The sequence below is a fragment of the Centruroides vittatus genome, unplaced genomic scaffold (genome assembly GCF_030686945.1).
Source record: "Centruroides vittatus isolate TY-2023 unplaced genomic scaffold, ASM3068694v2 contig_2726, whole genome shotgun sequence".
NCBI classification, from domain to species: Eukaryota; Metazoa; Arthropoda; class Arachnida; order Scorpiones; family Buthidae; genus Centruroides; species Centruroides vittatus.
Window position 1 is genome coordinate 282,128 of NW_027121735.1, and position 24,462 is coordinate 306,589.

A 24,462-nucleotide genomic window follows, 5' to 3' on the forward strand; every position below is an offset into this window, starting at 1 on the left:
ATATACCGCACACAAAAAATCACACAAAACAAATCGCACAAATAAGAAATCGCACAAAAATAGACCGCAGTATAGTATTCCGTATTGTGTAGGAATTACTGAATCTGATTGAAGATGTGACCTTAGATCTTACCGCTTTTGATCTTCATGTGGGTGAGATGTCGAAGATGTCAGTTCTCCTCCTTAATTTCCGGTAGAACCCACGCTGAATGAGCCTTCTAAGATCAAGGTCAATGTAATAAGGCAACGCAACACGAAGGCGATGTGCGAAGTGGCTACCTTTCAAGAAGACTTCCTATGGTCTCTATTTAAGTGTTAGACACGTAAAGAAAATCTAGAAAACTCCACGTGATCAGCCCGTTGGTGAAGTTCAAACAAACCCACGACCAGTGTTCAGGAGTTTTTTTTACTAGTGAGTCTTTCAGGTTTCCGCGTTGAGTGGCCTTTTCACAGGTATTTTTCTTTTGTTGATGGGCTTTGTGTATTTTAGTGGGGATTCTTTTATGTTATTTTTGGGGGTGGTAATCATCATGTGACTTCGTCTTATGTATTAAAAATAAATAAATCCGACTGCATTCTAGATATGATACATGACCCCCCTCTAATTCTTAACTCCCTCGACTTGTAACCACCGAAATTTAATAGTTTCAATGCTCCTTGCATACAAGCTGCCATTCCAAATATTTTTTTCTTAATCATTATTCGTCATCTTTAAAGAAGTTGTATCGACCTCACGTCATTAAAACGTCATCTGCCTCATCTCTTTTCCTTGTTTGCGACGTTACAGCGATACAACTATAAAAATTTATATATTTTATTAATGTAAACAATAAAAAAATCATTCTTGCGTGGTTGTAAGTTCACCATTTTCTTGTTTGCTTTCTGCATTCAGAATGAACGTTTGTTGGTCGGGATTATCGTTAGTTCGGCCAGGTCCACAATGGTACGAACGGATGGTGAAGACTCGAATCCCATATTGGATCCCCAGAGCGATATACTGACGCATTAACTTAATTCACTTATTGTAATCTAGTTTTAATTGTAGCCATCATTATATTCAGGTAAATTTGGGGTGTTTTTAGCTGTTTTTTCGCGTTATGGGCCTCGACAGGCGACTAGACAAGCTAGCCATTGATAAAAATGGCAGACAAACAACACTGGATAAATTTCTATTATGCATATTTCTTTAAAAACACCATGTTTCCGCTGTTTAGAGGAGACCGTTATTGGAGGTTCGACAGTATTAAGTTACAAAAAATAATAATATAATTATAATTAAAATTACAATTAAAACATGCCAGGACAGAATTCATATTGAGGCGGAAGAGTAGCCTACAAAAGAAGGTCGACTCCGCCGTAAAGACAGTTATTTCCCGAGTGCGAAAAGGACGTTAAAAAGAAGACACGAGGTTTTGTGATTGCTTCTGTGAATCGTTATTGGAGTTTCGACAGTATTAAGTTAATTGTTAAATTCTTTTAGTATATTAAAAGGCGTGTTTTATTATTTTTCTTTATCAAGGGTTTATTATTTAGAGAACGAATTAGCTCTTGTGTTTGAAGTCATTACTTTGTTTAAAATAAATAAATAAATATTCAATTTTCAAGTTGCAAATCTGTACATTTCCACTGTCGTCCGCCTGTTCGTATGTTCATCCGTCGTTCCTCAATCTCGAGAACGGAGTTAGATGAAAATCGAAACTAGATAAGGAAAGTTCCATTCTGGTCTCGAATTATATACGAACTTCCGATCTAGACCGGAAGTCATCTTACTTTTTAAATTAAAAACTGCAGATCCTTATTGTGACATTGTCACAATAATTTTTCGGGTTTTTTTTCATTTAAATCTACTTAAAATAAACTACAAATTTCGTTTTACGAACGTTTTTATTGCAATTTTAACGTTAATGTAGTAGAACTGTTCTATGTTATGATACAGTACATTAATGTCATCTCTTGGAAGACATTTCTTCTTTATTAATTCATCTTAATTACTTATTTATTCGCCTTTATTTTCGTAGAAACTTGAAAGTAAAGTCACGAATTACTCAAATATGTAAATATCTTTAAAAATTGAAGCAATAAACTTCAAAAATTGACTTTCCTGTTTCCGAAATTGCTTTATCGAGACATAAATTTAACAAATTATTTATTTGTTTACAGAAATAATAATACAAATAATAATCGAGTTAATTTATTCATTACCGTGTTCTAAAGCTAAATGATTTTTTATTGTTTACATTAATAAAATATATACACTTTTATAGTTGTATTTATTTGTTTATCACGCTATATTTTATTATGTTTTTGGGAACGAAATTCATTAAGAATTTTATAATTGATAATTGATGATTCTTCTTCATTTTTTAAAAATTAAGCTTACTGTTTTTATTGGGAGTAGTTGATAGTTTGAAAAGAAAAATTTAACTTAAATATATTAAATTTATTTCTACACACACGCACATACACACATAACTATACACCTATACACCATATAGTTTGGAAGTCGTGGTGATCTTCCTAATTCATTTTAATGAACGAATAGTATGATTAAATAAATGTGAATAACGGTGATAGAATGTCACTAAATGGATTGATAATACGTGTGAGTAAAATGTGAGTAAATGGGCTGATAAAACGTGTGAGTAAATGTGAGTAAATGGGCTGATAAAACGTGTGAGTAAAATGTGAGTAAATGGGCTGATAAAACGTGTGAGTGAAATGTGAGTAAATGGGCTGATAAAACGTGTGAGTGAAATGTGAGTAAATGGGCTGATAAAACGTGTGAGTGAAATGTGAGTAAATGGGCTGATAAAACGTGTGAGTGAAATGTGAGTAAATGGGCTGATAAACGTGTGAGTGAAATGTGAGTAAATGGGCTGATAAACGTGTGAGTAAATGTGAGTAAATGGGCTGATAAAACGTGTGAGTGAAATGTGAGTAAATGGGCTGATAAAACGTGTGAGTGAAATGTGAGTAAATGGGCTGATAAAACGTGTGAGTAAAATGTGAGTAAATGGGCTGATAAAACGTGTGAGTGAAATGTGAGTAAATGGGCTGATAAAACGTGTGAGTGAAATGTGAGTAAATGGGCTGATAAAACGTGTGAGTAAAATGTGAGTAAATGGGCTGATAAAACGTGTGAGTGAAATGTGAGTAAATGGGCTGATAAAACGTGTGAGTGAAATGTGAGTAAATGGGCTGATAAAACGTGTGAGTAAATGTGAGTAAATGGGCTGATAAAACGTGTGAGTGAAATGTGAGTAAATGGGCTGATAAAACGTGTGAGTGAAATGTGAGTAAATGGGCTGATAAAACGTGTGAGTAAATGTGAGTAAATGGGCTGATAAAACGTGTGAGTGAAATGTGAGTAAATGGGCTGATAAAACGTGTGAGTGAAATGTGAGTAAATGGGCTGATAAAACGTGTGAGTGAAATGTGAGTAAATGGGCTGATAAAACGTGTGAGTGAAATGTGAGTAAATGGGCTGATAAAACGTGTGAGTGAAATGTGAGTAAATGGGCTGATAAAACGTGTGAGTGAAATGTGAGTAAATGGGCTGATAAACGTGTGAGTAAATGTGAGTAAATGGGCTGATAAAACGTGTGAGTAAAATGTGAGTAAATGGGCTGATAAAACGTGTGAGTAAATGTGAGTAAATGGGCTGATAAAACGTGTGAGTAAAATGTGAGTAAATGGGCTGATAAAACGTGTGAGTGAAATGTGAGTAAATGGGCTGATAAAACGTGTGAGTAAATGTGAGTAAATGGGCTGATAAAACGTGTGAGTGAAATGTGAGTAAATGGGCTGATAAAACGTGTGAGTGAAATGTGAGTAAATGGGCTGATAAAACGTGTGAGTGAAATGTGAGTAAATGGGCTGATAAAACGTGTGAGTGAAATGTGAGTAAATGGGCTGATAAAACGTGTGAGTGAAATGTGAGTAAATGGGCTGATAAAACGTGTGAGTAAATGTGAGTAAATGGGCTGATAAAACGTGTGAGTGAAATGTGAGTAAATGGGCTGATAAAACGTGTGAGTAAATGTGAGTAAATGGGCTGATAAAACGTGTGAGTAAATGTGAGTAAATGGGCTGATAAAACGTGTGAGTAAATGTGAGTAAATGGGCTGATAAAACGTGTGAGTGAAATGTGAGTAAATGGGCTGATAAAACGTGTGAGTGAAATGTGAGTAAATGGGCTGATAAAACGTGTGAGTGAAATGTGAGTAAATGGGCTGATAAAACGTGTGAGTGAAATGTGAGTAAATGGGCTGATAAAACGTGTGAGTGAAATGTGAGTAAATGGGCTGATAAAACGTGTGAGTGAAATGTGAGTAAATGGGCTGATAAAACGTGTGAGTGAAATGTGAGTAAATGGGCTGATAAAACGTGAGTAATTTAACATACGACATTATGCGAAAAATGAACAAATAAATAAAAACTTTTATAGAAATAATAATGTGGAGTATTCATGCTATTTTTATTCACGTTATTATCCCTATAAAAATTTTATTCAAGATTATCATCTCTCACGTTATTAACTAACGCATCATCTCTATAAAATTTTGTTTATCACGCAATAATAATGAAATTATTTGCAAAAACAGCGTAATCATTTAAAGTGCGATAAAATGTGAAAATGTAAGTAAATAAAATGGTAATTAATCCATTTACTCAAGTTTCACCCACGTTTTATCAGTTTATTAACTCACGTTTCACAAATATAAAGCTTTCCATTTGACATAGTAAATTATAAAATAGTTTTTAATATTTTAGTATTTGTTATTCTGTTCGGGAAAAAAAAAATTATTATTATTATTTTTAGTTATAAGAGGCTAAAGAAAGCCACGCAAAAATGCTTTTAATGGTCTTTTTTCACATAAAAAAAAGGTATTTTTAGTAAAAAGTTTGAAGTGTTTTATTAAGTTATATACTTTGAAAGTTTAAGACACTTTTATGTAATTTTAAATAAATAAATGCTACGTTTACGCTTATTACTTAAAATTTTAACATCTGCTTAAGTTTCTTTCTATAAGTTAATTTCAATTTGTTTTGTTCTTGATCTAATATTGCAGAAGACCAAAATTCGGTTAATGTTACCCTAGGTATAGAAAATGGCGGCTCGTCTCTGATTCCAGCAAGGAAACAGTGGGGACGCACGTTCTAACCTAACCTAACCTATTCTAATAAATTACCATAATTATTAGCAAACAAATTATTACCATAGGGGTAATTTATTAGAATAGGTTAGGTTAGGTTAGAACGTGCGTCCCCACTGTTTCCTTGCTGGAATCAGAGACGAGCCGCCATTTTCTATACCTAGGGTAACATTAACCCAAAATTCTATTTAATATAATCTAAAATCGAATATTTTGAAATAATTTAATATCCTTGAAATTAACAGATAAATATAAAAAATAATTCCAGTTAACGTAAATAATATAATTTATTGTATTATTATTAATACAAAACTTTTTACAAATACACCAGTCTGAAGTACTGAGGCTTACTTTTATGCGTTTCTGAGTTATGGCAGTGACCTATCAAAACTACCCCCTATACACCAAGGGGTTAGTGTTCCACTAAAGATACCCTTATGCATATAATGGCATGCAAATCGCCAATGCCACATTTAATAATAATTGTGCATTTTTATATATGGAATATTACAAATAATACGTCGTGGGTTCGGCCAGGCCCACGTGTATCCGGAGAGATTGCCACGAAAAATTCTTGGTGTTGCTCGCCCGTCCATTGTAGGTTTGGCCAGTGGCGCGTTATCCTACGGGCAAAAGAGGCCATTGCCTAACAGGGGACGCCAAACGAATATTTTATAAAAAATATAATATTTTCTGAAGAAAAATATCTGAAGTCAACACTGTACATGGGCCCCGAATTCAACATGGCCTGCGTCCCATAAAGCTGTAACACGCCACTGGGTTTGGCTGGGCTGACAATGGGGACGTTCGGGGCACAACATATTCGGGAAAGACTACCACGAAAAATTTGAGGTTCCTGCCAGGAACTCGAACCCGGATCCCCCAGAACACTTCAGCCGTTTCATGAAATCATTATCCTTTACATATCACAAAGTACAGGTCGAATGTGATCAGTTCTGGACATCATCCAATCGTACGCTTTTGTTCTGTTCTGTTTGAGCAGTTCTTTGCCAATTATTTTACGAATTTTCAAATTGTAAGAATTTAACCAATTTATCTGAAAATTAATTTAATTGTTTTAATTTTTTAAAAAATTAAGAAGAAATTAAAATAATTTTAAAAAATCATTACCTGAGATCTGTCAAGTAACTGATACTTGATCAAATTAGGCTCGAAAGGAACCAGTGCAACCGGTTCAAATTTATAGAACGTGATATTATCGAATCTATACTGAAAAATTATTAAAGTAATTTTAAAATATTAAATATAAATTTAATAATGCTCACTAATGTACAGTACTTACTGGAAGATTTGCTTCTGTTACCATTATAACAGTTTCTAATCGAATACCAAACTTGTCTTTTTCATAATAACCAGGTTCTAAGGGAGGTAAATAAATAGTTCCATGAAAAATATGAAGATGGATATGCAGGGAGGCATTAAAAGTCTGCACACAAAACACAGATCACTCGAAGGGGCTACTCGTGACGCCACGAATGACCCTTTATTATTATTATCTTTATTATTATCTCATTTATTATTATGCAGTGAGTGACATGAAATGACACTCATTGTATAATAAGATGAACTCTGCCTCTGTGCGAAGACTTTTGAATCACTCTGAACGTGCCGGCACTTTGCAAGCGACTTGGCAATCTGTGAAAGTGTGCCAAATTAAACAAGAAAGATCTCGTTTTACAAAGTCTAATGTATTTACCAGGGCCGGATTTACCAATCCAGGGGCCCTGGGCACAAATTCGGTGGGACCCCCCTTTAAGAGTAGGCAAATTTGATGATTTAGAAAATTTACACAAAATACTGTACTTTCAACTAGATTTCAACTAGGAAGTTGTAAATTTCATTTAAAAATAAGGTTATGTAAACATACATATATTTTATTGTGTAAAACTAATTATTTTAAGTTAATTGAAAAATACCTATGTAAAATTTTTCGATGTTTCATAGGTTTTTACCGGGTTTGGTTTTCTTTGCCTGTGGCCCTCATGATTAGGCCACACTAAGCTGTCGCAGTAATAGGAAAAAAAAAATCATCACAAAAATAGGGGCCCCCATAGTTTTGTGGGGCCCCTATTTTGTGATGGCTCTGGGCACCGGCCCCAAATGTCCCTATGTAAATCCGGTCCTGGTATTTACAATACTTAACGGACTTTTGGGGCTGCCGTGTATTTTTATACGGTACTAACCATCCGATAAAAACATTCCGGGTTTCATTTCGGAAACTCTTGCTTGTAACTTCGGTTGTCGTATAAGCGTAGGACCTGTAATTGTAAATCTTACATACACATTATGAAATAACTTAGTGTTTTATTTAAAATGAAAAGTGTGCTTCAACCTTCGTGTACGTTAAGGAATAAACCAATCCCGTGTCCCGTTCCATGTTTGTAATTCAGACCTATTTGATACAAGTGTCTTCTTGCAAATATATCGACATCGATATCTAGAATTATAAAATTCCAAAAAAATTTATAAAATTTTTAGATTATTTAAATGTTTAACGAAAATTTACCTCTTGTTCCTTTCGGAAAAATTGCTGATGCCAAATCAATTGCACCCATAAGGACTCTTGTGTATGCTTCCTGAAATTACAGATTATGTTGATTTAAATGTTATATTGTTGAAAATATAAATAGAATATCAGGAAAACATTTAACACACGTAGAAGAAACACTAAAAATGCAGGATTACGAATCTCCTGTCGTGAAAATCTCTTAAACAGACCTGATTCCCCTGAGACTAACAATATTTCCACTAAAAATTGTAATAAATTCCCTTAAATAGCCTTGGTGCAGGTACAATGCATATAAAAATATATTATTCTTTTGACAATACAAAGAAACACAAATTTCATGTGTTCCAAGACTCGCGACACATGATACATGGCGCGAGAAGACACGAATCATGTGACTTTTGGAATCGCCTACTCGTCGCTGAAACTCCACTAACCAATAGACAGACTTTACATTTTTTCCCTAAATTTCCCTCCATCCTGCTGATTTTCCCATAAATTTCGGGAGATCAGCAGGAGAAGGCAAGGTTTTAATATTATTTTGCACATCGAGCTTCAATAAAAACGTCGCCTCCTCCGAAGTTCTCGTTAGACCATTGTTGGATCTCGAAGGTGTGCGAAGAAGGACGAAAAATTTACACTTGTATTTTCTAATTTAGTGTTTCTTCTACGTGTGTAACGATGTTACTTTGTTGTTTCTATTATTTAAATTAGTTACACTGCATTAAAATACCCTTTCGAAATCTGTAGCATTTCCAAAGTGAAATGTTCGAGTTGTATCAGTAGTTCCATCTCTGAAATGAAGATCTGTATGGGTATTTTATAAATGAAATTCGATTTTAGTTTAATTTTGAGACTATAAACTTACAAATATTGGCCCCCCGTATCCAATAGAAACAAGTTATCCGTGTCGATTGTTTTATTAGTTTCAGGTCGAGAGGTGTAATGAACTATGGCACCATTGGAACCCGAAGCAGAAATGCTTTCAAAACTATCCCCCATATTCAGTTCTTGTTCTCTAATTAAAAATGAAAATTTTATGAATTATAAAGTAAAAAATTAATAATTTAATCATGGTGCACCTTCTGTATTGGCTGATTATTTCCATGGCTTTGATTTCGTCCCAGTGTTTTCCATGTTTTACTTCTTCCTCCAGGAGGGCAATGAAATCGATGATTGCAATGGAATCTTTCATCTGTTAATTAAATATCTGTATATAAATTGTATATTAATACAGTTTGTAATTTATAACACATTTACTTACGTGGGCATTTTTCATTCCCTCGATTTCTATCGGATTTTTCACGGCTTTCATTAACATTACGGGTGATGTTTTGATGATCCTTTTCTCCTGTTAGAAAGAAGCACTTTATCATTATCATAATTAAACATCTTCATTAAATTAGATTTAATTGGATTCGATTTCTTTTTTAAATAAGGAAGAATACTTTTGGAATTAGATTGTATACAGCGTAACTTGAATGGGATGTAATTAATACTTTTCCTAAGTCATCAAGTAAATTTTCGATATCCGTATAAATGCTCGTGTAATTTTTTAACTGAAATTAAGAAAAAGTTAATTAAAATCAAGGTGGTTTGTTTTTTTATAAACTTAAAAAAACACATTAATTTACATTCACTAAATAAGTTTCATTAGAAGGGGTTGATAAATGTTGCTCGACTTCATTAGTTACTTTATCCACATCCACGTAAATACTACAAGAATTAATTAAAATTCATTAAAGAATATTAATTATTTACGCGAATATTTTTAATTATTTCGATAATTTAAATTCAAAATTACCTTATTTGCGTTTGACTTACGAATGCAAACGATTTAAAAACGGGATTGTAAGGTACGTCGGAACCTCTTAGATTAAATAACCCTGAAATTTAATGCTCGTATAATTGAGAATTAATTATTAATTATTTGATAATTATAATTACGAAAAATTTCATTTTGTTAGCATTAAACGTTTCATCACACGCTTGTAAAATGGCGTAATTGTAGTGCAGTGAAGTTACTTTTACGTTGTGGCATTAATGGGGATTGTGTAATTAATTACACTTCGTGTAAGAGAGGATGCAGAGGGATCGATTTTAAACTGTTGATTACTTACAGGCTATTTCGTCTAAGGCTGTAACAATGATGCAGTCTGCCTCGTTAGCTCTTATTTCTTTTCTGAGTTCATTTATTTTTTCTTCCCACGTCTTTCCTGTTTCATAATAAAATAAAATAAAAATAAAAATACACGTTCGTTGATTCTTCAAGTGTGAGTAAACAGAATATATTTAATATTGTACGGGCGTCTAAATTATTATTGCGATATTTTACTTTTAATAGGCCCTCTTAGAGGTCGACAGAGGCTTAAATCACTCTTTCTGAGGCCCCCAGTATTCTAAGAGAAGCGTCAAAAATTGTATTATATTTTTCAATAATGAAATTTGATGGAGTAAATGGTTTTTTGACCTCCCTGTGGTAGGATTTGGAAATTTAGCCTAAACATAAACCTAAATTTTGGTATCCAATGGTAACGGAGGTTCACGTCACACATTTAAATGTTTTTCTAGACGGATGGAAAGTAACTAGTCATTAATAAATCGCTATAATTTTAATGTTTTTAATAAAAATGTAATTAAAATTATTTGACATGTACAATATTAAATAGAAATACAGATGCGTATTTAAAATTCAATGTATCACTGGTTCCGTCTACCAACGACACATTTTCCTCAGACCGTGATGTGAAAGGACTGCTACCTTTGTATGTCACAACAGAACATGTGGTCATTTTAGCTTCAAATGACAATTATTGATTGCTTCCGGTAGATTATGGCACGACGTCTCTTCAACATTCTCTACTATTTCTGCGTAGCAACCACCGATTTCCACACCTCACAGCGTGCAGCAATCTGAGCTCGCTCCCGAACGGACAAAATCGGTCGGTCGTCATTTTTGCCACTGCTGGTGTCACTGTTCACAATAACGATACAGGAATTATAAATTCCATTGATTGATGTACACGCACGCATAAATTTTATTACGAATGCTTTATCATTATAAAAATTATAGCAAATTTCTTGATGTCTAGTTACTTTCCAACCACCATATATAACATAGACTAGCATCTGATGTTCTTACTTGTTGTATAACTTGGAATCTCATTAAATTTCATAGCTCTCGAATATCGAAAATAGAGTGAAGTTTCTATTTTTTTCGTTTAATTTTCTATTTATTAATTTACTAGAATGTTACCTGCATATATTAATTGATGAATAAATATTCTTCCACTTGGTTGATGGGGTCGGCCATTACTCTCAGTCCAAATTTCGTCAATCAGATTTTTATTCTCTCCTTTCAGAATTATACCCGAATTAGACAGCTTCTTATCCAAATCAATCCACTGTTAAAATGATAAACTAATTAAATCAATTAATATAATACAAGATTAATTCTAATTATAGCAAATAAATTTACAGTATTTTGTTTAATGAGTCTAGGATCAGCACCAACGACCGATCCGTTCGATAAATTTTCAGTTAACCATTCGTAAATTTCTGGGTAATTTTCTTCGTATTGTTTCATTAATATCCAATTACAATCCAATTCGTCTTCTGCTTGGAGAAAGTAACGTGAGTCTGTCCACAGTGCGGCTTTGTTTAACAGTACAACTGCTGTCCCTTCAAAGAATTTCATTATTAAACAACAGATAGTGAGTAATTATATACATATTATAACATGGTCACAATTCCGATCTCGAGATTAACGAAGGACAGACATACACACAGACAGTGAGAATGTATAGGTTTGCAATTTGAAAATTGCAGCCCTATAATAATTCTACTTAAAAATTCAATAGTTAAATACAACCTCTTAAAAGTAATACAAGAAAACCTGCGTAAATAGGAATTGTAGGAATAGATTTCCGTTTTATTCAAGTTCCGTTTCGGACAGGTTTTTACTTTATACAGTGCGATATTCTACCTGCTGATCCACTAAATCCTGATATATAAGCTCTTCTCTTGTCATACTCGGCTACGTATTCACTCTAAAAATACACAATAATTTGTATATTCGTTAAATTAATTTGTGGGTGTGTAATATATACTGTAATAATTAAATTATACCTGATGTTCATCATCTGTAGGTATAATATAAGCAGAATAATTATTTTCTTTCATTTTCTCTCTCAATTGTTGAAGTCTTTCAGTAGTATTTACTGCTATAAAAGACTGTTAAGCACACATATTGTAGCGTAGTAAACAATAATGATTGAATTTATAATACAAATTTACTATGATTATTTTATGTTTATTCACTAATCCAACATCAAAATAATTATAAAATATATATAACAGCTTAGTGCCCACAGGGAGGAGAGCTAAATACACCTGAAATATGTTATTTGGTATTAACGCATGCTACTTGATATACTCAACATGCTCGTGTTCTTACGTATTTCATGAAACTAAACACGCATATGCGTATAGTATCTTATGGAAACAAATTTTTTTCATAAGTCATGTGTCCTGAACTAAGCCACATTTCATTCATCTAAATACTAACAAACAGTGAACTGAGACTGTGTCCTATGTTTTTTCAAAGGCCTACGGTGTGTAAACGCCATAATGCCCGAAATTCTAATTTCAGCGGGTTGACCCGCGATATAACGAACTAATAGAGTAGTCTGATAATCTATTCTAACTGAAGATACCGTGATTTGTGTAAGATGTGTGAGATAAGTGTCACAAACAATTGATAAATACGAGAGAAACAAAAACAGCAACAACCCAACTTGCACAGTTGCACCGTATGTAGGAAAATCTTTGTACTAAAGGCTGCAGTTTTATAATCTCAAATATTATATTATTACACCATGTTATATATTACGTGACTCTCAATTAACTCGACGTTAAACACTCTGACGGATCTTCCGAACTAGGAGTTTTTTAAAATACGTTATATCAAGGTCTGTAAAATGGAGCGTCAACTGTATTTATAGCTATAAATAAATTAATATAAAGATATAATACGTTATTTTTTACTTTAGCAATAAAAAATCTTATATACTACTACTACTACTACTACTACTCAAAAATCAATATGGCATTCAATGAATGATGGTGCCATCTGGGGGCGAGAGTAGAAATAAGATATTCAAAACTTATTGCATAAAATTTTACGAGGGAAAAATATATAATTTAAATTATAAATTAATTTTAAGTTTTACTTAATAATTTATAAAACTAAAAATTTTATAGCTTTAATTATATTTTCCTTGTCTAAATATTAAAAATAATTACACTAAAATGGACGAAAACTACTTAGATTTTACATTTAATTAAGTTGAATTCAGTTTGTGCATCTTAATTAAGTTATTTTACATTTTGAATTTGACATCCTCCATCTTCGGTATGTCTTTTCTGCCGACTTACAGAGGGGAATTCATTAAATTCTAAAACAACAGCCAGACAGCAGAATTCCTCGAACGGGACTACAAGTAAAACGAAAAATTAAAAATTTATTTATCAGTTATGAAAAAATAAATCATTCAAAAAACATATAAATATAAACTCGATTCATGCAACAAGTTGGAAAAGATTTTTGTTTTCCATTTTCGACTTCTTCCACTTTACCAGCGCTTGATCCTCTTCCTGTACCCATTTTTAAATCCCGGTTGTTCCCCTTTAAGTGCCACTAAGCCCCACTAATACTCCTTTAGTGCTCTTTTAGTGCCATCGAACACCACTAAGAGCCCTTTAGTGCTCTTTAAGTGCCATTAACAGGTTGGCCCCGTGAAGTTTTCCGGGATTTTTCACGTACACAGGGGCGAATTTCCCATAGAAAGGCCAATCTTCTTGACAGATCCCGTATTTTGCGTCGCCTCATTCCATCAAACCGATCAGAAATTCTTACAGGTGATTTGATCCGGATACACGAAGGCCCATTTCTCACCCTTTGTCGTGGGCCTGACCAAACACGTAACGGCTGAGAAAGGGCCCCCATGGCGGAAAAAACTATGTCGCACGATTTTTATTTAAAACATCGCTTAGATGTAGCAGCAATGCTAGCTTATGAAAGTGACAGTTGCAGGAAATTGTTACAATTTTTAAATGATTATCTGTAATGTTTTTTTTATTGGTTAATTTTATTATCCGTTCTAAAATCACTTTATTTCTTCTTTTGTTGTTCGGTTATGTGACGTGGAGGAAATATATTTTTTGACACACGCGCATGATGGAGTGCAGAATAAATACAGGTAGTTTCTGCCAGTAGCTAAAGTTATTATATGGCCTCATAACTGCTTGCGGGCTTCAGGTGTAAGTTTTATGTGGAACAAATTGAATATCGAAAATGCACTAGAAGTTGTAAAAGGAAATTTCTAGAATTTTCTTCCCGGTCTTTTCTTGCTGAATACTTAAAATTTAAGCTGTAGACCGAAGCACGCCATGGTTAAACTTTATTACTTATTCATTATCCTTTAAAACTGATTAGATTAGCGAGCGTAGAGCAGTTATTTAATTTTTAAAAAAATATTTAAAATAAAAATAAAAAAACTTCAAATCTTTTAAGCTTAAATTTTAATAATCTAAACGTTAAAAATATTTTAATTAAAATTGTTTTATTAATTTATAAGTCGTGGTTTGAATTTTAAGTGTTTTTTTTTAATTACAAAATGATTTCATTTTCGTTATGAAATTAATTTTTTTTAATTAGATAAAATAGTAAATTAACTCATTTATTTAAAATATTTTCTATTAATAATTTATTTGATGCATTAACTATTGTTAATTTTTTTTATTATTTCTATAATTAGAATCAATGATTTATCAATGCGCGCCTCTAGATTTTGGTGGCAATTATTGAATCCATTTTGGTTTTTTTCCCTGGTTTTTAATTAAAATTTTACTTTTTTTATTTACAAAATAATAAATTTTACTAAAAAATTGTGTAAATTACATTTTTTTATAATTAAAATTAATGATTCATCAACGTCAGAGCAGTATTAAGAGTAAGAATGCCCCCGTGCACGAGATTTAAAATATACCCTTTTCCCCACTTCCTCCCCCACGACTGAATTTTAAAAATAAAATGAATATACGTCTTTTTTCTTTCCCCCTTTTTAAGGGCCTGCTATTTTGTGGATGTTCCAGTGCACGTGCAGGTTGTCCTTTAATCCAGGCCTGATCCGCGTAAACGTCCGGATTTACGGGGTGAATTATTAAATTAAAACTCTTATTTCAGTCTTATAATTAAAATTTTATTATTTTTATTTAAAAATTTAATAAATTCACTAATAAATTCTCAAACAATACACGCAAAATATACATTTTTTATAATTAAAATGAATGATTCAGCCATGTAGACCGAAATTCTGAAGTGAATTAATAAATTGAGGCTGCAATCCTTTATATTTTACTTAAAAGTATAAATAAATTTACTAAAAAAACTCTCAAAGTGTACTTTCGATAACGGCCACCTCTGAACAATGGCCATTTTCCCAGGAAGTTTCTTTTTTAAATGCATACAGAATAACTTCTGAATAACGGCCATTTTCCAGGAAGTTTCTGTTTGAAATGCATACAAAATAACCTCCAAACAACGGCCATTTTTTAATGTTCCCATCAGTGGTTTTTTTTAACTCTTTCCGCCCTGTGGGCACTAAGAGGGACTCTTTTAGAAGGCTCATTATGAGTTCAGCCAGGCTCACAATGGGACGACCGGGTGGTGAGAGACGGGGCCCGACATATCCGAACGGACCACCCCCGAAAAATTCCTGGGGATTATTTGACCCGTTCGGATCGATCCCGGGTCCCCCAGAGCGGTAGGCTGCCGTCATTCCCATCAGTGGTCGTTGTTCAGAGATTCGATTGTATTTGTAATTAGAATCCACACTTCTTCAATACAAAACCTCTGGATTTAGGTGCAAATTAGCTAAATGAAATTATATTTTTATTAAATTTTACTTTATTTTATTTATAGAAATAAATAATTTTTTTTTAAAAAATGTATATATTTATATATAAAATCCATTCTTATAATTAAAATAATTTATCAATCTGACAATACAAAGTTGAGAGAAAGAGAAAGAGAGGGAGAGAGGAGGAGAGGATGACTTAAATTTAATTAATTTAAAATTAATTAAATTTGTAGTCAACTTTCTAAATTTAAAAAATTTTCATTTAAAAAATTAATTCTTTTTTTCCCCAAAAATATATTTTCTAAAATCAAATTTAGACATGGAATTTTTCATAATTAATGTTCCTTATAAAAGGGGTGGAAATTATTATTTTTTGGCTGATATTTGAGTTTCCTCCTCTCTCTTTTTTTATTTTTTTTACTCTAGATACTTTATAGGAACGTCTGGGCATTTAAGTCACGGGATTATAATTTAGTAAATAATTCCGAGTGGTCCGTATGTGTGTCTGTTCGTCGATACATAAAAAAATTTAATTTATGAACTTACAAAATGATCCGATATGAAGTAATATTTGGAGAGAAACAACTTTAACAGGGCTAATTTGAATTTTAAATTTTTCTGAAAGGAAATTTTAAAATTCAAATTGTTGAATTTTCAATAAGATTAAGCGACTGAAGTTATGACTTCAATTTCTTACCTTTTTTTTTTTTACTTTATTTTATAAGAAGTTTTTTCCAAAAATTTGTGTAGAAATGAATGGGCATTTCAGAAATAATTTCTATATGATTTCACTACTTGCAATTATTTTCCTAAATTATTATTATTATTTTATTCTTTTTTTTTTCTATTTTAAATTATTATTATTCAAGATTTTAAGCAGTTTGTTATAAAAATAAATTGTAATTGTAACTGTTTCCAATCTTGCAAAAATCTTTGAAATGAATTTACTTAATTTCGAGTTTTATCGCGAAATAGTCTAAAAATACAGTAAAACCTGTTTAAAACGGAACTCGAGTACAACGGAAACCTGCCTAAACGGAAAAAAATCTTCGGAACGGTGTGATTTTTCTATGTTAATTAACAAAGAAACCTGTGAAAAACGGAAACCCACCAAGTCGGAAAAAACATTCGATGCCGTGAGGTACCGTTTTACACAGGTTTTACTGTATAAATAAATTGTGTAAATAATTATATAATTTTAGTAATTTCAATTTATTTATACATTAAAACCTGTGTAAAACGGAATCACGCGGCACTAAATATTTTGTCCGGCTGCATATTTCCGTTTTGTGCAGGAAATCACTTGTTCTTAAAGATATTTTTCAGTTTAGGCAGGTTTCCGTTGTACTCGGGTTCCGTTTTGGACAGGTTTTACTGTATGTTTAGACTAATTGTCTTTAAATTAAACCTGTTAACAACGGCCACTGACGGGAATGTCAAAATCTGGTCGTTGTTCAGAGGTTACTTTGTGTGCATTTCAAAAAGAAACTTCCTGTAAAAAATGGCCGCTATTCACAGTTGGTCGTTAATAGGGGTTCGACTGTCCTATTGTTAAATAATTTTTTTAATACAAAGATATTAAATGTTGTTTAAAATATTTATAAATATTAACTTTTTAATTGTAATTTAGTTGTAATTTTTTTGCAGAAATCTTAAAGTAAGAAAATTTATGAGGAATTTATTACAGAAAATTTAAACTAATTACAATTAAAAATTTAATATTTATAAACAATTTAAATGAGATTTCACATATCAGATTTTGTATAAATATTTATTTAATTAAAATAATTTAAATTTATTTACCTAATTAATTGATTTTTAATAAAGATAAATCTTACATTTACCTAATTTTAATTATGAATGAATTTAAATGATTAAAAAATTGAAATTGTTTTCATTAAATAAATGTTTATACAAAATTTAAATGTAGTAAATATTTATAAATATAAATATTAAAATTTGTTGTTGTTATTAGTTTCAAATTTTTAAAAAAAATCGGTAAATTATCTTAATTAGGATTAGAGTTATAGAATCTGAGTTATCTTCATTATGATTAGAGTTATGTAATCTGAGTTATCTTAATTAGAGTTAGAGTTATAGAATCTGAGTTATCTGCATTATGATTAGAGTTATATAATCTGAGTTATCTTAATTAGAGTTATATAATCTGAGTTATCTTAATTAGAGTTATAGAATCTGAGTTATCTGCATTATGATTAGAGTTATATAATCTGAGTTATCTTAATTAGAGTTATATAATCTGAGTTATCTTAATTAGAGTTATAGAATCTGAGTTATCTGCATTATGATTAGAGTTATATAATCTGAGTTATCTTAATTAGAGTTATATAATCTGAGTTATCTTAATTAGAGTTATAGAATCTGAGTTATCTGCATTATGATTAGAGTTATATAATCTGAGTTATCCTAATTAAAATTAGTTTAAGTTATAGAAATCTGAATATTTGTAATTATAAATATATTGTTATTTATTTTTTAATGTCTTTCTAGTTAAAGTTTTTTAAACCTGGTAAACCAATTAATGCTTTGTGATTATCTGGGTCAGGATTTATTAATATCCTTAAGAGACAACAGGTAACTCTTACCAATAATTGCATAAGAAAGATAATTGACCTCAATCTATTTAATATTAAACTGTTGAGAAATATTTTTAACTAAATTTTATTATGATGAGAAGTTATCTAATTTGAATATTTTAAGCATTTTTATTGATATAAAACTAAAAATTTAACTGATAAATCTTGGTGAGGATTTATATATGTAAATATTCTCTAAATAGGGTGATAGTTTACCTTTGTAAAAACTAAATAACTTTTTTATCAATTACTTTACTATGTACGAACTTTTAAAAGAAAGTCGTCGAAAAAGAGTAAAATGCAGAAATCACAACAATTTGCAGTTTAAATCGCTGCATATCAGTTAAAGCTTGGGCCACGCTTCGCGACATAGAATCAAATTTCCACTGCATAATCGTTATATATAGTCTAATTATATTGTGTATTGTAACGTATACACGCGAGGAAGAGAAGCTTCGAACATTATAAAATTTATTCGGAAACGTTAATTGCCCGCTTAACATCTTTATAATTCATTATTTAATGTATTAAATACTGCATTACGTACATTAACCATAGTCTTGAAGTAAGTTTACTTCATCTCAATTTAAACTAAGCGTACAAATTTAATGATCTTTTAACCCATCGAATTTTATGATACTTAAATAGCGTGCCATTTAAAACGCTTATGTTACTAGATTTTATTATTATTATTATTATTGGAAAATTTTATTAACTACCGGAAAAATAATGGCCAATTATCAAAGTTCTCTATGTATTTTCGCAAAAATATTTTTCCACCAGCTCCGTCTGGGATACTTTCTGAGATGTAATTAATTAATTATACGGATAAATATTTCTATAAATGCGTAACTGTTACGTTTTAAATGACGTATAAAATGACGGGAGGATTCGAGTGCATTTTTCGACTAGGAAACGTATGCTTTCTGCATTTTTAAATGTTTACACCTTGTAAGAGGACTCTCGGAGGTTAGGGCCACTTAACTGTTTCCTCGAGGACCCCTTTTTGAGGCCCTGTAAATGTGAAACCTAGCTGACCCCTCTTGATAGGTCTTTGTCACTTAACTATTTACTTGTGCCTTTTTTGAGGCCCGAGCTAATAGCCTTTCGACCTTCCACGATAGGGCCTGGTCTTCTTAAAAACCTACTCTTGTAAATAAATTTATTATTTTAAAACGACATTAGTTCAAATCCATTGTTCTACTAAGAATGAAGTTTATCTGCTTAGTCTTTATGGAATGTATATTAATAAAAAGTAATAAATAATATTTTCAGTTTAACCTATATACAGTTTAGAAATTATACACGCCCTTTGCAAAACGTATAGTAACTTAAACTGTATGCAAAATAAATTGGAAGTAGCTTAGGCGTATACAGTTTACTCCTATGTTATGCAGAAGGTAATAAACCTATACCGATACATAATTATTATAAAGTTTAAACCTATACCGATATTGGGGGGCCGAATTAAAACTGCAAATGTACTGTACACTACCGTGGATGAAGATATTGTACGAGTATATACATGTGTATAACTGCATTTGTCACGTTCAAATCCTTTTCTTGTATTTACTAGACTTTTTCTTAATTCATTTATTTACAAAGAAGGGGCCCTAGCCCTCTATCACCTCCACAGTTTATTGGATTAAATTGGATGAAGTTTATTAGTTATACTGTGGTATGTTTTTTCACAGAGTAAACTGTATAGAAACTGTATAATTGTAAAATGTTCCAGTATAATCTTTTATACAGTTTACCAGTTATATAACGTGTAGAGCGAGCTATACAAACATTATAACTGGTTAAGCTGGAAGCAGTTTTATCAGTTATACTCTCCGTTTTGCTTATGGTAAACCGTATAGAAACAGTATAATTGTAGACGGTTTAGTGTATATTATCTAGCAATTTACTAATACATTCCAGAGTACAGATTTCATCTTGTGTAAACAATTTGGAAATCGAACCTTGACCAAATAATATTTTCATTATCTGGACAAAGTTTCTGTTAATAAAAAATTAAATAATATTTACTTTGACTTGTGCTGTAAAAATATCCTAACAGGACATTAAGTTATGTTTATCAATAAAATAAATTAGTTTTATTAATTACAATATAAATATATATATATGCTAAGTGGCTTAAGAATTGAATATTTGATTGTAATTAATTATTGAGTTGTGCCTTATTATTTATAGTAAGGCATTAAGAACGAAGCCATTACATGTTATTATTATACACTCAAGAAGATTGTGCCATAAAACATAAAAAAGTTAAAGGTATTGATAATTAAATTATAAATAAATTAAATTAACTTTAGTTGGATGTAATTAAAATTAAAAAAAACAAGAACTTACTGCATAAAGAAATTAATAAAATAAAACTGAAATCGAATTTTATCTTCTTAATATTCATCCTTGCAGTTAAGTGAAGTATAATAAACTAGTTTCACTGCAATATGTCACCATATGACGTAGCGTTAACGTCATACGTGTTTCAAAAACGAGTCTTGTATGAGAAAACAATAGTCATCAGCCAATCAGAGTTTCCGTAACTTTTGAATTTTTTCCACTTCAACCCAGCTTTAAAAGTTATTTTTATAACTTTAAATAATTATTTATTCCATTATATAATTAATTATAGATCATTTATTTATTTACATTATGTTTCTGAAGACTTTTTTTTCCATATATCATATATCATTTATCTATTATTAATAACGCCTTGTAAAAACAAATCTTTAATTTATCAAAATAGTTCATTTTAATTCGAAGCAATATTTTGATCTAATTTTATAAAGCTAGGGCCTCTTAAAATTTAAAGATAGCTCTTTCCGGGTCCTCATAAAAACACAAAACTTAGTTTAAAATATAACAAAAAACAAGATTTCTTTTTAGTATACAAAGATACAACAGAATGATAACTTGTAAGAAATGCTTTTGAGGCCCCCGCATACATGAGGCGGGGCCTGAAAAAGCCATTACAGAGATTATCATCCGGCATCGTTTTTAAAAATCTGTTAACTTTGTTGCTGGACTTTCCCGGCATTCTTTATTTGTTTTCATTCCTAAGAATTGATACCATTACCTTTAAGTGTAGATTCGTTTGGGAGATATGGCCCCCATCCTCTTAATATCTCTCAAACCAATTGTCTGATTTTTCTGAAAAATTCTAGTGACATTTCCCCCTAATACACAAACCTCTCTGCAAAATTTCAGAAAATTTCGACTAAAGGCACAGGAGTTATTAAGCTTTAAAGTGGGTCGTGCTTCCCCACATATACAGAAAAAAAAACGCGAATTTTTTTGAATTCCTCGAGGTTTCAAGGTCCTTCGAGTCCAAAAATGCAAAAGTCTTGGGAGGGTCATTTTTTGACCGATCGTCATACTTTCTCTATGTTATATAACAGCCAAGAAAGTAAAAATATGGCATGTAAAACCAAAATAACGTATGATTATTAGCTAGTTATGCGTTATTGTGGACTTCAAGTCCACAATAATATATAATCACCGTCCTTCAAGGCCATTAAGTAGTGCATCAAGGTAGTTCATTGGCACTACCTACTTCATACTTAGTGTAGAGTTACTAAAATTTCATATTCAATAGATTATATCAGCGGCGCGTTATTGCTTCATGGGGCTCAGGAGAATTTAAGTTAGGGGCCCCGTGTACAGTGTTGACTTCAGAGATGTATCCTCGGAGGAATATTTTCTTATACATGATTGGTTTGGGGTCCCTGTTGGTGGAGTCTTCAGGCAATTACCCTTTTTGCCCATAGGATAACGAGCCACTGGCTTATATCCTTTTATTTATATTATGTTGTTTACAACGTAATAAATCAATAAAATTTCGGAAAAATTCTATAAAATGTCTCTTCTCTACCTTTTATAAAAATATAAAACAAAATTTTTCTCAATATTGAAGACTTGTTTTATGTTTTATTCTTGATAGAATTATATTTTTGTTCGGCTGTAATGGCGTTTTAATAAATTTTTGTTTAAAAAATATATAGAATTTTCTATTAAATAATTTATTTTAATTATTATTTATACAATTTATCTAACATGTAAGTTTTTACATGCTACTATATACAAAGAACTATTTTAGTTTTATTATTATTGGTGATTACCTTTTCTGTAATTTATTCTTAACTCATATGGAAAAATCATTAAAAAACACAAAAGTAAGAATTACGTAAAAGTTGCAAATTACAGAAAAATCACAAAATAAAATCGTAAAAACGCAAATTGCGGGAAAAACACAAGTTCACAAATTACACGAAAATTTGTCAAAACACACAAATCACAGAAAAAATTTAAAAAATAAAAATACGTGTATACAAAGCCCTAACTTTTCTAAACTGTAGATTACGGTAGACAATATACTGAAAGACGATCACAATAAACTTTATTTAAATTTTAATCAAATAAATATTTATTAAATTACTTTCTCTTTAAATATACGAATTTTATCCGCTCTTTACTTAAAAAAAACATACATTAATAGATTTATATTAAATTTTTTCACGCAGTCGAGAAGATCCTATTGACAGCGAATTATCGAAATTACTCGGCATCCATTGGAATCTTGAAAATTTCTGTTATCTTGACAGCCAGGCCATAATGACACTAAGCAGGTTTATGAAGATTACACCAACTTCTGACGTATGAAATAGTTTATGTACATATATATTTTAATTTTTTTTTACGTTTGAGGTGATTATAAGCAATTTTCCTCGAGCAATTTTACACATTAATTTGTTTTGTATGTATACGACAACGCGACACGTGAAGGACTGCCGAGGGTGATGCACGGAAGAAACACCTATTTAGGTGTTACTAATGTGAATAAACTCCGCGTGGTCAGGCGCAACCACTAATGTACGGCGGTCTTATCCATCCAGCTTTAGACATTAATAATTTCAAATGTATACACTAGCGGGTGGGCGTGCAATCACGCCTCACCTTCACATAACGCTCCATACCCATCTCCGAAATTACGTAAAGCATATCCTCGATCGACTCTCTTAATTGTACTAAGGAATAATGTACGGCACGCGGAGCGTGAGATTTTAACTTACGTCACATTGTAAACACTCTCACCAAGAACTGCATGTGCAGCCCTTGGTGAGACACTAACTCGTGACCTAACAGTGTTTAGTGACTTTATTCACTCTGCCAATGGGTGACTTTATTCACCCTTCAATATTGGAAACTGGATCCTACTCGGATGTTACACACGTGAAGAAACTCCATACTGGTCGGGTGCGAACACGTGACCAATTATTAGTGATTAAATGCTGTTAATTCAAATTAAAACTAACCTAAAATTACCGAATTGTTCCTTGCCGAGCACTGTTTATTTACGATTTTCATAAATTTTATATCATTATTATTTTTATAATAGATTTTTATGAAAAATGCCAATGCCATCGTCGAAAATATCGACATTTTTCTGAAGTGCATTAATAAATAACGAATTTTAACACGAAGAACAATGACAAATGTTTTTATTTTAAAATATAAAAATCTTTTATTTCATACTTCCATAAGCATGTCGAGTACACAAATCTTTCCAGCAATTTAGTTGAATTCTGTGTGAAAGAATCGTCTAGACAATATCCATTTTCATAATAAGGATTAACTTGTCTCATGCGAGTGTTCCGGGCAGCAAACAACAACGCCATTTAATAATGATAAGTTTGCCAAGTTTTCAACAATTTCTGTTTTACATTTTCTTTTAAAAGAATAGATTTTACTTGGAAAATTTATAGGGATTGTTTATTTTGTTGTACAATGCAGTGTGGGATCCTAGCAACGACTCGAATCCACAAAGGCCTCTGTTAATTCAGATTAAAATCATTTTAATTAGAGGCCCGTGCCTCCTACCGAGTGGATAAAATCACTTAACACTGGTCGTGGGTTCGCGTCTTGGCCAATGACTTGCCACATGGATTTTTCCGGATTACCTTCACGTTAGTAGCACCCAAACAGTTTTCTACAGAAAGTCCTCTCGGGGCATCCCTCCTCAGCAGATTGCCCACGTGTCACTTTGACGTATACAAATTAAGCAAAACAAAACCTAGCAGCAAATCCAGATATCATCATAAAGTCAGAAGAAAGCCATTTTAATTAGAAACTTGTGCCTCCTCTTCTTTCCTGAGTATCCTTCCTAAAAGTCTTTAGATTCCTATGGCTCTAGCACTGCGAGGTTCTGTGGAACCTTGTTACGTCTCAGGCTAAACAGTCTATCACAAAGCCAG

General features: G+C 31.7%; 1 protein-coding gene across 1 annotated transcript; it reads right to left on the reverse strand.

The window, feature by feature from the left end:
- Positions 1–5,936: 5,936 nt before the first annotated feature.
- LOC136971834 (uncharacterized) lies at positions 5,937–20,690 on the reverse strand. The gene is made up of 20 exons (XM_067266336.1): positions 20,558–20,690; positions 13,069–13,178; positions 11,812–11,916; positions 11,669–11,732; positions 11,162–11,364; positions 10,940–11,087; positions 9,804–9,899; positions 9,488–9,569; positions 9,318–9,399; positions 9,132–9,242; positions 8,948–9,034; positions 8,766–8,878; positions 8,552–8,701; positions 8,417–8,477; positions 7,684–7,753; positions 7,510–7,614; positions 7,361–7,435; positions 6,460–6,536; positions 6,288–6,386; positions 5,937–6,213 (listed from the first exon to the last, which is right to left on the reverse strand). The coding sequence occupies exons 1-20, from the start codon at positions 20,613–20,615 to the stop codon at positions 6,076–6,078; spliced, it is 2,034 nt and encodes a 677-aa protein (XP_067122437.1). The 5' UTR covers positions 20,616–20,690; the 3' UTR covers positions 5,937–6,075.
- Between the last annotated feature and the right edge of the window lie 3,772 nt (positions 20,691–24,462).